We start from the raw sequence: 17,683 nt of genomic DNA on the forward strand, positions 1-17,683 counted from the left end.
TGTGGAGTGCCTGGGACCCACGTCTGGGCATCCCCAGCGCACTTAGGGCGGCAATTGCAAAAAACAACAAGTGATGGACTGAATGTGGATCAATGTCACACACTCCCCCAGTCAAAAGATCTGGGCCCAAATCCATCGTTTTTTTGCACTCCACACCACCCTGGGTCAGATAATGGCTTTATGCAAATCAGCTCTGACCCTGTTGCCCCATGGGAACAGTCCAGTCCGAACTACAACAGCCATATCTTTCCCAGACCGGAATCAAGCATCCGAGGACCGGACCGGTTTCGAGGTAACACCTCTCTTCAGCCAGGCTAGCTTGACTCCAAGTGGTGTGGAGTGCCTGGGACCCACGTCTGGGCATCCCCAGCGCACTTAGGGCGGCAATTGCAAAAAACAACAAGTGATGGACTGAATGTGGATCAATGTCACACACTCCCCCAGTCAAAAGATCTGGGCCCAAATCCATCGTTTTTTTGCACTCCACACCACCCTGGGTCAGATAATGGCTTTATGCAAATCAGCTCTGACCCTGTTGCCCAATGGGAACAGTCCAAACGATGGATTTGGGCCCAGATCTTTGGACTGGGGTGAATGTGTGACATTGATCCACATTCTGTCCATCATTGTTGTGTTTGCAGTTACCGCTCTAAGTGTACTGGGGATGCTCAGACGTGAGTCCCAGGCACTCCACACCACTGGAATCAAGCTAGCCGGGCTGAAGAGAGGTGTTACCTCGAAACCGGGCCGGTCCTCGGATGCTTGTTTCCGTTCTGGGAAAGACATGGCTTTTGTAGTTCGGACTGGACTGTTCCCATGGGGCACAGGGTCAGCGCTGATTTGCATATCGCCATTGTCTAACCCAGGGTGGTGTGGAGTGGAAAAACGATGGATTTAGGCCCAGATCTTTGGACTGGGGTGAATGTGTGACATTGATCCACATTCTGTCTATCATTGTTGTGTTTGCAGTTACCGCTCTAAGTGTACTGGGGATGCTCAGACGTGAGTCCCAGGCACTCCACACCACTGGAATCAAGCTAGCCGGGCTGAAGAGAGGTGTTACCTCGAAACCGGGCCGGTCCTCGGATGCTTGTTTCCGTTCTGGGAAAGACATGGCTTTTGTAGTTCGGACTGGACTGTTCCCATGGGGCACAGGGTCAGCGCTGATTTGCATATCGCCATTGTCTAACCCAGGGTGGTGTGGAGTGGAAAAACGATGGATTTGGGTCCAGATCTTTGGACTGGGGTGAATGTGTGACATTGATCCACATTCTGTCCATCATTGTTGTGTTTGCAGTTACCGCTCTAAGTGTACTGGGGATGCTCAGACGTGAGTCCCAGGCACTCCACACCACTGGAATCAAGCTAGCCGGGCTGAAGAGAGGTGTTACCTCGAAACCGGGCCGGTCCTCGGATGCTTGTTTCCGTTCTGGGAAAGACATGGCTTTTGTAGTTCGGACTGGACTGTTCCCATGGGGCACAGGGTCAGCGCTGATTTGCATATCGCCATTGTCTAACCCAGGGTGGTGTGGAGTGGAAAAACGATGGATTTGGGCCCAGATCTTTGGACTGGGGTGAATGTGTGACATTGATCCACATTCTGTCCATCATTGTTGTGTTTGCAGTTACCGCTCTAAGTGTACTGGGGATGCTCAGACGTGAGTCCCAGGCACTCCACACCACTGGAATCAAGCTAGCCGGGCTGAAGAGAGGTGTTACCTCGAAACCGGGCCGGTCCTCGGATGCTTGTTTCCGTTCTGGGAAAGACATGGCTTTTGTAGTTCGGACTGGACTGTTCCCATGGGGCACAGGGTCAGCGCTGATTTGCATATCGCCATTGTCTAACCCAGGGTGGTGTGGAGTGGAAAAACGATGGATTTGGGCCCAGATCTTTGGACTGGGGTGAATGTGTGACATTGATCCACATTCTGTCCATCATTGTTGTGTTTGGTTTTAATAAAGCATAAAATAATACATCTCTAGTGTGAATTCTTTAAGTGTCTATACACATTGAAACAGGTTTTGGGGTCCTCTAACTGTTCCTTTGAGTCTCACAAGACTGATCTGTACCTAATATGCACTTTACCCATGCAATTCTCAGTGGCGTTCAGGAGGTTGCTGTCCAGCAGGCTTCCTGTTTCATTTTGGTACGTTGACTGAGGACCTGATAATAAGTTTGGAAGTGTGGCAGCGGGCCACCATGCCGGCGCCTGCTGACACACTGCCAAACTCGTCCGCAGACCAGCAGCCAGATTACGAGTTCATTCATGATCTGGCGGGTGGTGCTTTGGCTGTCCCACGGCAGGGCCTTTCAAAGGCTCACATCAGACCACCAAACTCATAATTAGGCCCTAAGTATTTAGTGCCAGAGGTTCCAGACAGCCATTTCTTGGCCCATATTGTGGAAAGAATTCTAGAAAACTTATCAGTAGACTATTGTACCACTGAGGAGTGGTTTCAGTACTGGCACTGGTGAATGTTGAAGATTTCAGGGGCATATTATCAAGGAGGGCGATATGTGATTATCGCCGCTTTAGTGGCTGTTTTCGGCCACAAAGCGGCGATAATTCTATCTCCCTATTAGCAAGCTGTTGGTAACAGCAGTTAGCGACAGCTTCTAGGCGATAGCGAGCGGTTTGGGGCCCGCTTTGCATGTCAGCGATATTTATCCCTAATGACATGCAAAGTTGGCGTACCCAACCAGTTAGCAACTGAAAGCAGTCACTAACGTAGCTATCGCCTATTAGCAAGGCAGGCGTAGCTCAGATCAGTTCTTAGCCATAATATCCAATGGGAGGTGGATATTATGGCTAAGACCCTATTGGCGTTAATGCCTGAATATCGCTGTATTCTCAGCGATATTCACGCATTTCGCCGCTATCGCCGGATATTTTATCGCTTTAGAGATAAACGTTGCTAATAGCACGTTATCTCTGTGATAATATCCGGCGATGCTTGGCGATAAAAAAAAACTTGCTAAGCCCATTTAGCGATAAATATCGCTAGTTGTTGGTAATATGTCCCTCAGTTCCTTGTTCTGGCCCCAATTTTGAATATGTTGAGTTTTGAGACTCTTGAATCAGGTGACATGTGCTTGACACCTGGAAAAAGATTGGAAAGGATCTTGCAAGATATAAAGAAGACTTGTTTGTCATCTGTTATGATTGTAGGATGACCAACTAATGACTGTGAGTACAGGGGCGCCTAAGAGGAAAACAGGGGCACCTAAGAGGAAAAACTGTCAACCAAGATGGTTTGATAGCGATTGCTCCCATGCTCTAAGGGAGCTTAAATGTAGCCTCAAAACCAGGCCTAGGGATATCCACAAAATAGCATTGAGTAGACAAAAATATAAGAGCGAGACCAAGAGGAGGGAACTAGTCCTACAGGGGGAAGCATGGGCAGACTTAAGAGAGGCAGCAGAAAAAAGGGACATGACCGAATTTTGGAGAATTATCAACAGACCAAGCTTTCAGGATGATAATGCCCCTGAAATAGGGACAAACATTCTGCCAGAACAGTGGGTTACTCATTTCAAGGGGCTGTACAACCACGAAGCAGGAATGATTGAAGAGGAGGTAGGGACGGTGCAGCAGGGTCAACCAGTAGTTTTTTCCATTAAGGAAATTACTGCTGGAATTGAGGGTTTGTCAAAAAATAAAACCCCCGGCCCAGATGGGATCCCGCCTGATTTGTTCCTGAGCTGTGTGGAGCTGTGGGCCCCTATAATGACTAGAATCATAAATGCAGCCATTAGTTGTGGTTTGCCGCCTTCATGGTCAACGGCCATAATTGTCCCTATTTTTAAAAAGGGCAACCGGGACAACCCCCAGTGCTATCGTCCGATTCCACTGATTGACGTGTATGCTAAACTTCTGGGTCGGGGCATCCTTAATCGTCTGTCTGAATGGACCGAGGAAAATAACACTATCTCGGACACTCAGTACGGCTTCAGGATAGGGAGGTCTACTAGCGATCAATGCCTGAACCCCTTCTTGCTGACTGCCAAATACACCAAGGCCAGCAATGAAGCCATCTATTTGGGGTTCATGGATTTGGCAGCCGCCTTTGACCATGTGAATAGGGATAAGCTCTGGGCTATGATGACTCTTATGGGGATTGATGTTGGCTTAATTAACATCTTAAGGGAGCTTCACAGTGACACCTCAGCAAAAGTACGGTACAATATGGAGGTTGGGTTGACAGAATCTTTCCCATGTAGGAGCTGGGTACGGCAAGGCTGCATTCTCGCCCCTTTTTTATTCTCACTTTATATAAATAATTTAGAGCAGTTTTTGTTAAATTTAAAGACAGATTGTCCAAGAGTAGGGTCACGTTACGTCCCTGTTTTACTTTACGCGGATGACGCGGTCCTGCTTGCGCGCACACCACAGAGTCTACAGATTTTAATTGACGGATTTGTTAAATTTATCGAATCTCTAGAACTGTCCTTCAACCTGGGCAAGTCATACGTGCTGTTGGCTGGCAACAAACCTTGCACCAAATCCACTTACACGATAGGAAGCCACAAAATAGAAAGGGTTAAAACATTTTCTTACTTAGGCTTACTATTTGATGGGTCCTTAATATTTAATTCGTTGGTGGAGGGGCGTTGTTGTAAAATGATTGCCACTAATGGTGCTATTGCAAGCTATGGGCGGAGGGTAGGCAGATGGTGCCCCAAACAAGTGATGAACCTTTATGACTCCATGTGCTGCTCCAAAGTCATTTATGGGGCAGAGGTATAGGGCTATGCTAACATTATGCAACTTCAGTGGAAGGAAAATAAATATCTAAGATACATTTTGAAAGTCCCACAAAGTACCCCTGCTGTTATAGCACATAGGGAATTAGGGAGGCCATACCTTGAAGATTTGGTGAACCATAGACCCATCCTGGCGTGGTTGAAAATTTGGACAAATCCTTAGGCGTCCTTAAGTAGGGAAATTCTAAGTGATTGCCTAGGAAGAGATAAAAGCATGAGCATTCCATGGCTCAACTATGTAAAGGCCACCCTAGAAACCCTGTGCTATAAGAATCTCTTTGCCAATCCGGTAGCAATCGTACCTCAGGACAAAGTGACTGTAAAGAGAGCCTTTCTAGCCCAGAAAACAAAACATAGTGCTGAGGTTGAAGGGTCCAAAAAAACTGTGAGTGCCCATAGTCTTGTCAAAAGTACCGAGGGAATGGAGCCATACTTATACCTTATGTATAATGCCCAGGATAGGTTTTTAATGTGTCGTTTTAGGCTCAATTTATTACCATATTTATTAGCGTTCCCGTCATTGTTTTTAACTACAATTGAGCAGAAGGGACCCTGCGGCTGCGACAATAGGTCTCTGCAGGACTCCCTTCATTTTGTATTATTGTGTTCTTTTTACTCAAAGCCCAGGCGTAGATTCTTGGTAGATATTTTAAAACAAGCTAAATTGAAATATGCTAGAGGTGCTATAATTTATTTACAACAAGCGACTGACCCTTTGACATTTTGCTGTATTATCAATTTTATTAAAGTGGCGGTCCGATTGAGGGTAACTAGAGGGGGGATTGATTGATTGATAAGATCTCCAACGCATTTATACTGTTTATTCTCTTTTAACAATCAGATTGTACCATAAACAGGATTCTGACAATGATTTAATTAGATTTTAACTAGTTGTATATATATGTGCTTTTATGGAGATTTTTAATCATCGAATGAAGAACTCTTGACTTGACTTGACTTGACTGTGAGTAGAGGATTTATCGAGATTCTAAATATATTTTATAAATATTGTGATGCTTAGGGGGCTGATGTTTAAAAGGTATGGTCACCACGTCTTACTCTCTGACGAAACATATGTGAAAATATATTAACTAGCACTGAGGTGAATCAGGCACCATGAGTTTAAGTTGGCCTATTGGAATTGCATGATCAAGTGTGCTGATCACTGATAAGAGGAGATATATTTGTGTTGTAAAAAGATCAATATTGGTATCTATATGAAATATAAACTTCATTATTCTGTAAATATAGCTGCTCAACTGGAAGTTCAGAATGTGTATTGTCTAAAAGTCCATTTTGGTCTAGATGTTAAAGTTGTGTGACTGACATCTTCGTAATATTTTGGCTATAAATTGGGTACAGAAGGCTGCTGACATGTTGAGTTAATCTGTGTCAATCTTGTGTGGCAAATGAATTGTAAACTCCATATGCCTGTCAAGCACCATAGTGACCTGACCTTTAATAAAGATTAACAAAGAAAAATAAGGTACAATTGTGGTGTGTCTAAGATGTCTTGGAGATAAATCCATAATTCCACACTAGATACATTAGGAAAATATATTTATTAGGGCATAAAATATAAGCAAGTTAATACACGAGTGACAAATGTTGAAGGATACCATTTACATGATGGTAAGTGACATGTATGAAGCATAGCATTCCAGTACCCACAGGTAAAAAGAGAGAATGCTCCTAGAAGGATAGATAACGATTGTGCTGGGAAGGAGAGGCCATGAATAGAGAAATGCATTTGAGTAATTGACATTTGCACCTTTTTCTTCTCTACAGAAAGTGTTTCTATCCCTGTTATTCAAGCAGTGACTCAGAACCCTGTAGAGAATGGATCACTGGTTCTGGTCTGCAATGCATCGGGCACAGACGTCTCCTATCAGTGGAACCAGGATGGCAAATTGATTATATCTGGAGGAAGAATTAATATCACTAGTAACAGCCAGACTCTCACTCTTTCACCCTGCACCAGGACTAACTCAGGAACCAACTTCACCTGCGGGGCGTCCAACGCGGTCAGTCATTCCACCAGCAGCCAATACACTCTCACCGTTAGCTGTAAGTGTGACCAGGAAACTCGTCAATTTCTTTCTTTCGTCAGCTACTGCAAATACGGATTCTTTTTAGCATTATTTCTTAAAAAGGACTAGACTAAGATATTTTATTCTTTTAACACTATGGCCACATTTGGAGATTATTGGGATTAAGAGGTGGAGATATGAGGGCCAGATATACTGCTGCAAGCTGGTATTTCCACCCCATAATCTCAAGAATCATTCATTGCTATCCCAGAGATGTGAATAATATTTAGGTCTGAGAAGAAAGCCCCTTACCACATGTGGATTCTTGATTCCAGGGACTTCCTATGGTACATTTTACACCTACTGAAGGTGTAAAATGTCCTACTATCACTGCACCCAGTAATGTCAGGTGTGGGAACACGGGGCCACTCAAAATCAGATGGATAATTCTGCCCCCAGACATAATACTCTGAACACATCTGAAGTTTCATCAACAGACTATGAAATGACATTAAATTACACAATATCATTACAAAAAAGACAAGAACATACTGAAGACATTTACTTCCCTGCCCATTTACCTGCTGCTTCAGAGCCATGTAGGCCTGGGCTTGATCTACAGCTCTGCTGATGGCTGTTATCTCCAGTTGCTCTATCCTATTTGCTGAGGCTTCCTAAAATCAGATTAGTATTTTGTGTCTCCAATCATAATGCTAGGAGCTGATCCTCTGCAGTAGTTACACATTCTATGGGATATTTTTCTCATGACCCCTTTTCTCCACTCCCATATGTTGTAGTCTCAGTTCTAAGTAATTTGTCTGCTGAACATACTACTGTTGCTTAGGTGTGTTTCCTTAGGGCACACTGACACAACTCTGTAAAACCTCCTCTCATGCCTTTCCTCCACACTAGACATGTTTACATTCTCTCCTCATTAAACTTGAGGGTTTTTATATGCTCAAATGTCTGTTCAGCTGTTTCCGGTCTGTTGTTTTCTGCAAAGGTGAAGTGCTGGAAGCCCTACTGTAGGTGACATCTTGGGAATGAGATTAAATGTGGTAACATACTTTTGTTGAATCCCACCTTTCTCCCAGCTACCACATTGCCTTGTAATAGAGCTTTTTCACTTTAAATTCATAGTGTCTGGTAATCCCAAGGCCACTTCAGGAAGTGTCTCTGACTATGCACCTCAGCCCATGCTGTTAACACAGCCTCTGAATCCTTACTGGACGAAGATAAACCTGTCTGCATGATGTTTTAGATACTATTCCCAACCCAACTTTCCATCTTAATTTGATCTACATGTTCTATTCACTCTAGGGTATACAGTGTTACTTATGTCTATTCCAAAAACCACATCCTACTTCTGCCTGCCCTGCAGCTCTACTTATCACTGTAAGGTGAACAGCAGATAATGGCTGATCCCTGTGTATCCCAAGCAGCGCCTCCCTTGCCTCCATTTGACTCCTTTGACATTCATATGACATCTGAAAATATTTTACAACTTACTATAGAGGAAAAAACAAAGGTGATGGGTGGAACATTTGCAAACAGTCCCAGCCACTTTCAGCAGCTTGGGAGCTGCGTTCCAGTCCATCATTTTTCACACGCCATGTCACTCCAAGTAGAAACCCATTAAGAATAGTCCAGTCCAAACTGCCAAATTAGGACCCATCAGAATGGGAACACAAGCAATCCTATACCTGTTTTGGCATATTTAGGCCTCATCAGTGTGCTCTAATCAGGAACCTGGTCTGGGAATCCCCGTCGCACTTAAGGCACTGCACTGAGGAACACAAATGTGATGGGTGGAATGTCTTCAAAAAGTGTCAGTCACTGGCAAGTGCTCTGGTCGCATTCTAGTCCATAATCTTTCACCCATTATGCTACATCAGCCTTGGTCCTGCTCCAATTGGAAGAGTCTTTTCCTAACTACCAAACCAGATCCCCTCTGAACGGGATCACAAGACTGGCATGGCCTTCATAAGCCTTGTAAGTGTGATACAGCTTGAGTCCTATGGCACAGTGAGTATGGGACCCATGTCTGGGTATATCCATCACACTGAGGATAACACAAATTGATGGGTGGAATTCTTGCAAAATTTCACTGGTCTAGAGCTGTTGGCCTTCTCATCTAGAGGGGACCTACTCTGGCAGTTAGGTTTGGACTGTTCCTATTGGAGCAGGGCCAATGCTGGTTTGCGTATGGCTGATCTCTCTTTAGAATGGCACTGTGGGTGACAAATGATAGCCTGGGATGCAACCCTGAGCACTCACCAGTGATTGAGGTTAATTCAAGCATTCCTTCCATCGCCTTGTAGTTTCTTGCAGTTGACACCCTAAGTGCAATGGGTATGCTCAGATGAGAGGCCAGTGCACAATACTGTGCTGTAGGACTGAAGCTATACCTCACTGATGAGGCAAAAGTAGGCGAAAACTGGTCTAGGGGTGCGGCCTAGCGATCTCCAGCTGTTGATATTATCTAAGCAGCTCTTCCATCGTTTTTTGTTTTGTTATGCTCAGTGCATGCTTTGGGACTAAAGATATACATCAGTTTACAACTGATGACCAGTTCTTTAAGCCTATTAATTGAACAAGTTATACTTTTCTCAAAGTAACAGATTGAGTCTGTACATTTCTCATTACATCTCTATAATCTTAATTTTGTCTCAACCGTCTAGTACTTTTAGAGCCTCTGTCTGCAAGACATTCGGCATTGATCAATACAAAAACGCTTAGAATAGCAAGTGCTTTGTCAGCTTGTTTAATTATTATAAAATTTCATTTTAATTTGTTTACTTCAGATGGACCTGACACTCCGGTGATTTCTGTCAACCCCAAGAAGTCGGCTTATGAAGTCGGCTCCGCTATCTCTTTCTCTTGCACGGCTACATCTTACCCTCCTGCACTGTACACATGGCTTCTCAATGGGCAATCCTTACTAAGGACAGGACGTGAGCTGGCCATTAACTCTCTAACTCTGACTGACTCTGGGAACTACACCTGTAACACCTCTAACAATATCACGCACCTCTCTAAGCACGCAATATGGGGAATCAGCGTCCTGGGTGAGTAACCATATCATTCCTTCCTGATGGAGTGATGAGCTGACCTGCTGCTATCTAGGTGGTGTTGGTGGTGGACCCTTTTAGTCTTTCACATTCCTTGTTTGCCAGTTGTCTTGTGCCCAGATATTGTGTTTTATGTTATTTCAAAGGTGGCTGTGAAGTAATTGAGGAAGATCACATGCATACGCGATTAAGGGGTGACCTTGGTTAATAATAAGCTCTTTGCTTAACTAAGACATAAAATGTTATAGAAAACATATCAAACGTATCTGTGACCAAAACACTGTGACAACCAAGTTATTAAAAAGTGGATATGCACCAACATAAGACAGAATTAAAATAAAACACTGTGTGCTTATTAGATGGATCCTAATTATAGAGATGACTTCAAAAGTGTAGGTTAATTTAGTCTTGGGCATGCTTCTCCAACAAGTAGCTCGTGAGCTACTGGGATCTCTTTAGCTATCTGTAAGTAGCGTTTCTATATGCATTTCAACTACCAAATTAGAAGTTTTTGCTTGATTGAATTTGGATATGTATGCCAAACTTGAAAAGTGTGTATTTGAGACCAAAATGTTCATGCTTTCTCCTAAGCTGATGTTTGCACAAAAATGGTTGGATATATGAAAAACTGAAATATGAGTGACAAGTCATGCTGAATTTGAGAAACGTATTACTAATACTATAACCTTGGAGCCTGGGACATTGAAGCTCTGTCTATCAAGTATTACTCGTGTAGACCGCTGGCAACTCTGCCTGATGCACTTTGGTGATCTCTTCTAGTAATCCAGTAAATGGTGGTGGCTAATATAATCTCTTCTAATGTGGTCATTATTACAAGACTAATAGTAACAGTAGGTCAGGATGATTTTTATTGAAATGAAGTTGCTTTTGCTGCAAAAAAGGTTGGAGACCCCTAGACTAGGATTTCAATTATTAATTTATACTGTATTAGCTCATTAAAAAAATTATCAATTACATAAAATGGGTAGAACCCACATGTTGACCTGAACCAGTGCCACATGCTTCACTTTCTCAGGGGAATCGTAAGCCCATCCGTTCACTATCTTATGTGAAACTCAACAGTGTTATCAAATTTCAGTAAACATTTTACATTTTTATCCCGAGATAGTCTATAACAGAAGCCATTAACTATTTACCATTTATAATTTCTATGTAGAATAGGGTAAAATGTCTTTTATTACGGATTCTACATGAAATCTACTTCTGGATTTTGTTTAAACGAACAACATGGCTCATCATGGGTTGATTTTTAATCAGCAGTAAACAAGAAAAGAGTGTTGGGTGGTTCACACTGACCACTGTTAGGAGCAACTTGGAAAAGGGAGTTTTTTTCAACGGCCAAGTTCAGGACGTTTTCAGGAAAACCGGAGATTAAGAGTGTTGCTCTACTCTCCCTACCTCTCTCCTTGTTGGAAACATTGATTTTTAATCAGTCAAGATTACGGGACCGATGTAGGACACCAAATACCGGTCTGTAACGACCGATTTCGGAATCAGGGGTGCAACAGGGTGTCAAAGTGACACCCTGTCCCCCTTGAAAATTCTGTAATTTTACCGAATCGGTATTTACCGATTCGGTAATTGACATTGATTCCTTTGGGCCTCAAGGCCCATGGGAATCGATGGCAATTACCGAATCTTTAAATACCAATTCGGTAATTACCGAATCATACCGATTCGGTAAAAATTACCGAATTATTTCCTAAATCTCATTTACCGAATCTAGAATACCGAATCGGTAAAATTCGGTATTCTAGAGTCGGTAAATGACATTTACCTACATCGGGCCCAAAGTGTTTTATGAATATAATCACTTGCACATTTGTGATAAAGATAGATTTGACTAATTCGTTAATTCATTTTTTGATCCCATAATAGATTTCAGTTGGTGAAGTAATTCTAAAGGCAGAATCTAAGATTCAACTTGAATCATTGTTAAGTAAATGTTATTTTGAAAACAGAAGAACATTTTAAAACAGGTATTTATTCATGTATGTTAAACAGCAATGTGGTTCATCCAACTAAGCAACATAAAAAGAGGCATGGCAGTCCTTCTAACCCCCTAAACCTAACACAGTCTAAAAAAGGCTGAACCAAGTTTGGAAGTAGGTTCTATAAGAACAAAGTCAACTACAAGGAAGCTGTACTGAAATAACAAAATTCAGTTCTAAAGACTTGAAACCACATAGACTGAGGCATTTACTCATAATGTGTAGATTTTGTATGTCTTGGAATAGACATGATAACCGTCTGTCTTTTCTTTTTAAGTGATTATGTCTTACGAAAGTTTTAAATGTTTTGATATCCTGTAAACTTAGTGTTAATTCATAAATATTTTAAAATACAAGAACAAGACAGGATGTTACGTCACAGGTCATGAATGCCCCTACAATTCATTTTCATTTGTGACTTCGAACTGCTCTGCAGTGAAAAGCCTAGATATGAAATTTAGAAATATTTGTCTGTCAATATTATATGTTTTCATTGTTGGTACAATTTGTATTGTTATTGCAGAGTATGTGTAGCTTACAGGAAATGCATCTAATTGTCTAAAAAGCAGTTTTTCATCAACCGTCAAAGTATATATTTGGTGACATATATCTTCTGCAAATATTTAAGCAAAACACACTATAAAACTAATGATCTACATCTATTACTTAAAAAGAATCAATTGATGAAGACATTCATAAGAGACAGTATGAGAAAAAGAACTGTCTGAAGTCAAAAGGCTCTTGCACCATCTTGAGTGGTCCATCAGGCATGCAAGACCTACGGATATTGTGCAATGCGTATTAGTTGCACTAATGACGGAAAGACATGTAATATAACAAAAGTCACAAGCTTCTCAATGACATCTTCATGACCCCAGTGTGTGAGATTCCCTTGCTTGTGTCGGAATGAATATTCACAAGAAACTGCAAGAGATTATAGGTTCTATTTATCTAGTGCTAGTCCATTTACATTAATGGAGATTACTGCAAAGCCTTGTGTTTGGGTGTAAGACATTGGTTTATTGATTGAATGAAGTGAAAACCTCAAGCAACAATCACGATCCTTGTCATGGTTAACCACAAATGTCAAAATATTAAACTGTGCTTAACCTTCTGGTAGCTTGGCACAAAAGCAGTCAGGCATAACTTGGAGACACTGTGTTAGCTAGTTATGCAGCACACAAACAATAATGAATTGAAAAGAACGCAGTTTTTAATTTTTACATTTTAAAGTGAATATTAGTGCCAAAAAGAACAAATCGCCAACTGCAAGTATCTGGTCGCATGAGACAGAGGCCAAATTAAAAGTCAAGGCCAACTGCAACGAAGTGCGGTTTGACTACATGTGGTTCTTTGCGCCTGGTCTCGGCTTACTTTCAGACTTAAAAGAATTTTTGAAGAAATGTTCCAGAGAAGGTAAAGTTCCGCAAGGCATCCGGTAGTTTCTGAGGAAGAGGTGGTATTGTCGGGAAGCTACTGGATGGAGTTGTGTTGAAGATTTCTACATTCGGACTTTGTCACGTTTTGTTTGGAAGTTGAAGAACTACAGTGGGATAAAGTTGCAGGCTTTAGCGGACGAGTTCTCCATGAGGGTGGACATATTTGCTATGAGGCTATGAGGTCCCACTGAATAGAATGCTGCTGCGGAGAAGAACCTAGCAGGAGCTGCCGAGGAGTCAGGACAAATGGTGATGAACCTTGGACTGATTGTCAAGCAGGTCCCAATCTTTTATCCATTCTCATGCCACTTTTTGGTGGAAAATTCTCTAAGTCCCAACTTTTAGGGTAGGTTGGGAGTAGCAACTTCAGCACCACCACCAAGGGTCCAGGATTGGAGGGGCACCACTTCAGGGTCAGGGTTCCAGCACATGCCAGCTGCAAGATCCAAGGTCTATGGAGCTTGTTATTTCTCTGTAGCTAACATAGGAGGTCAGCCAACCACCCCTTTGTGTCACTCTACTAGTCCTGGGTTCAGGCAGCAAGGCAGGCCTCAGGCAACATGGTAGTTCTCTGAGGAGAAAGACAAGGCTTCAAACAGCAGGGCAATCCTCTGGTAGCAGCATGGCAGACTCTTTGGGGTGAAAATCAAGCCTCAAGCATTAGGACAGTCATCTAGGGTATAAGGCAGTCCTTCTAGTGACTTCTGCAGGTCCAGGACTGAACTAAAGAGTTTCACTGAGTGCCCAATCATTATACCTGGTACCAGCCTTTGAAGTGAGGAAACCTTCAAGGCTATCCCTACATCTGGTTCTGGAAAGTTCCTTCCTTCCCAGGCCAAGACTTCAAGAAATCTATGTTAAAAAAAAGACTAGTGTTAGGTTTCTTTATGTGTTATAGGCAGCCCCTATTGAAGTGCAAGTGGGGCAGGGAACAGCTCCACCCCAACAATCATGCCCACCACTAAACCCTATTGTCTCACTGTTTGGGAGTTATACACAACATCCTAATAGCAGGATCATGTGACCCAGGACACCAGCGGCAGGCACCAAATGGGTTGAACAGGAAAATGCCAACTTTCAAAAAGTGCTGTATTCTGAATTGTGAATAAAAATCCAACTTTACAATTAAAAAGGATTTTAAATTACAATTCATAGGAGCCCAAACTCTATATTCTCCCAATCAAAAATTAGCACATATTAAATGTAAAAAAAAAACAATTTTATCCAATGAGAGAGACAGTCTTACAGTTGAGAAAACCAAATGTAGGGAGTTTTTCAATACCAGGACATGTAAAACTTAAAAAACATATCCTACTTTTTAAACCCACTGCACTCTGCCCTACGGGCTGTTTAGGGTCTACAGTAGAGGAGTATTATATGTATTAAAAAGGAAGGTTTAGGCCTGGCAAAAGGGTTATTTTGCGAGGTCAATTTGAAAAATGTTTTAAAGGTAGGTTACTTTGGTGAGTTGCAAAATAAATGCTGCCAGCCTACTAGTAGCATTTTATTGACAGGCTCTGGATACATGTAGTACCACCTTACTGGGCACTTATAAGTAAACTAAATGTACCGTTGCTGGACAGTTCTGCCATGTTTTAGGGATTGAGTGCCAGTGTTTTAGCACTGGTTAGCAGTGGTAATGGACACAGAGTCCTAAAGCCAATAAAAACTAATTCAGAAAACAAGAGGTGAAGGCAAAAGGTTGGTGGTGACCCTACAGAGAGGGCCAAGTCATACAGTGGGCATGAGGCTCCCAAATAGTTTGGTTGTGGGTGACTACAACACCCTTTTGATATGAAGGGAATTGGATGGTGCCTGGCTGTTTTTGCTATAATCCAGGCCAACTCTCAATGTTCAAATAGTCACAGATTAACCTGATACTGTTGTATATCACAAGAAGACTTCAAGTGTGACATTGATTGTGCTAAATTTCATCATCTGAGATGGATCAGGCAAGTGTTGCAGTGACACCTTTTGTGAATTCAAACCTCTCAAATAACGCTCTTATCAGACTGTCCATAACGGCAGTCGGTTTGTACATTGGTTTGGCTTATTTTGATGGTGTGAACAACCAGCACCAGTGAGACTCTCACGAACCCTCTTATTAGTCACTTAGAGATACCGACCCTCCACTCTACCATCCTCTTGTTCTAGGGCAGAGCACAAAACATCTTGTCTGCTTCTAAGGATGGTTGATTTAATACCTTGAGAATGGCCTTTGGGAGAAGGGGTCTGCCAGTATTTCAATCAATCAATCAATCAGTGGTTTATAAAGTGCTCAACTCACCCGTGAGGGTCTCAAGGCGCTTGGGGTGGGGGGAAGGTGGGAGGATTGCAGCTCCGTGTCCGTTGAAGAGCCAAGTCTTGAGGTCCTTCCTGAACGAGTGGAGGGTTGGAGAGTGTCTGATGTTTACCTGGAGCAGATTCCAGGTTTTGGCCGCGATGTGGGAGAAAGCCTGTGTTTCTGGAGCCAAGTGACATCATTCCATCCTCACCAGCATTACCCATTTGTGAATCCTGAGGTTGGAAGTTCATGTGGCATACTTGCTGAGGTGTACCTCTCCAATGCTGAGCATGTATAGGGCAGATGTACACAAGAGACACTAGTGTCCGTCCCCTGAGTAACGCGCTAACATCACAGGGTCTCAGAATTGTGGCCTCTCTTTGGTGCTCATCATTTTAAATCTACTTAGGACATCCTTTGCTCAATAAGCAATGCAAAGGAGCCCTTTCAATATGCCCCAAGGTTTTTGTGATTACTCCATCATTAATGGCTGCCCTTCTAAACTTTCAGTTCACATTAGCTATGGCAAGAAACTGTTGGGCTTGGAAATCTGCTATTACACTGTCAACAATCCTTAGTGTGGATCTGGGTAAAAGAAGACCATGTCTGGACATGGAGTGGTGAGGGTGGACTATGGAGAATAGGTGTCATGAGCACACAGAGGAGTGATGTGGACAAAATCCAGGACATCAGACTGCCACCATCCCTTGAATGGTTCATCGCAAAGGTCACAGCTCTACCTATATGTGAGCACAAGACTTCTAGGGAGCTCTAACAGCATGGACTAGAACCCAAAAGAAGCCCATCCTGATTTGAAAGCAGCCCCTGAGCCTGCAGGCTACTATAGAGATACTAGAATGAAAGAATGTCCCATTGGGAATTGAGCTCCAGAGTCATTTTAGGGAATATAATCCAGAATATGTGGACTGGGCCCCACTGACACAACCCTCAGAACTTCTTCTCTGTTTGTCCACAGTTCTTGTCCACTTGCTGTACATATGAGAGACAACATACCCCAGGTTCTTGTCTCCCTAACTCCCTGCCACCACCTCCATGAAAACCACTCTTACAACCAAACTCCTCATAATGCCAACGTCAACTTCAGGACCCTCTTCTTATCCCACAAGCCTGTCACATGGTGGGCCCATGCTTCTCAGAATCAAACAGTACAGCCTCGTTGGACATTTTCTGCACTCACACAACCCTGGCATGCAGCAGATCTCCCTAGACACTGTCTTCACTCACACAACCCTGGCATGCAGCAGATCTCCCTAGACACTGTCTGCACTCACGCAACCCTGGCATGCAGCGGATCTCACTAGATACTGTCTGCACTCACACAACCCTAGCATTCAGCAGATCTCACTAGACACTGTCTGCACTCACACAACCCTGGCATGCAGCGGATCTCCCTAGACACTTTCTGCACTCACACGACCCAGGCATGCAGCAGATCTCCCGAGACACTGTCTGCACTCACACAACCCAGGCATGCAGCAGATCTCCCTAGACACTGTCTGCACTCACACAACCCTGGAATTCAGCAGATCTCACTAGACACTGTCTGCACTCACACAACCCTGGCATGCAGCAGATCTCCCTAGACACTGTCTGCACTCACACAACTCTAGCATGCAGCAGATCTCCCGAGACACTGTCTGCACTCACACAACCCTGGCATGCAGCAGATCTCCCTAGACACTGTCTGCACTCACACAACCCTGGCATGCAGCAGATCTCCCTAGACACTGTCTGCACTCACACAACTCTAGCATGCAGCAGATCTCCCTAGACACTGTCTGCACTCACACAACCCTGGCATGCAGCAGATCTCCCTAGACACTGTCTGCACTCACACAACTCTAGCATGCAGCAGATCTCCCGAGACACTGTCTGCACTCACACAACCCAGGCATGCAGCAGATCTCCCTAGACACTGTCTGCACTCACACAACCCTGGAATTCAGCAGATCTCCCTAGACACTGTCTGTACTCACAACCCAGGCATGCAGCAGATCTCCCTAGACACTGTCTCCACTCACACAACCCATGCATGAAGCAGATCTCCATAAACACTGTCTG

At 43.3% G+C, this 17,683-nt stretch overlaps 1 protein-coding gene across 4 annotated transcripts in view; it reads left to right on the top strand.

The window, feature by feature from the left end:
* LOC144767950 (cell adhesion molecule CEACAM5-like) overlaps nucleotides 1-17,683 on the top strand; it is a 400,000-nt gene that overhangs the window by 309,468 nt on the left and 72,849 nt on the right. For all 4 annotated transcript variants that reach the window (XR_013598392.1, XR_013598393.1, XM_078651302.1 and 1 more), the window contains exons 3-4: nucleotides 6,554-6,832; nucleotides 9,600-9,863. Coding sequence is in view for 2 of the 4 variants with exons in the window: in XM_078651302.1 (XP_078507428.1) it covers nucleotides 6,554-6,832; nucleotides 9,600-9,863 (543 nt within the window). In the remaining 2 variants the exon portion in view is untranslated. The remainder of the gene's footprint in view (nucleotides 1-6,553; nucleotides 6,833-9,599; nucleotides 9,864-17,683) is intronic.

Source organism: Lissotriton helveticus, chromosome 7 (genome assembly GCF_964261635.1).
Source record: "Lissotriton helveticus chromosome 7, aLisHel1.1, whole genome shotgun sequence".
In the NCBI taxonomy this organism is placed as follows: domain Eukaryota; kingdom Metazoa; phylum Chordata; class Amphibia; order Caudata; family Salamandridae; genus Lissotriton; species Lissotriton helveticus.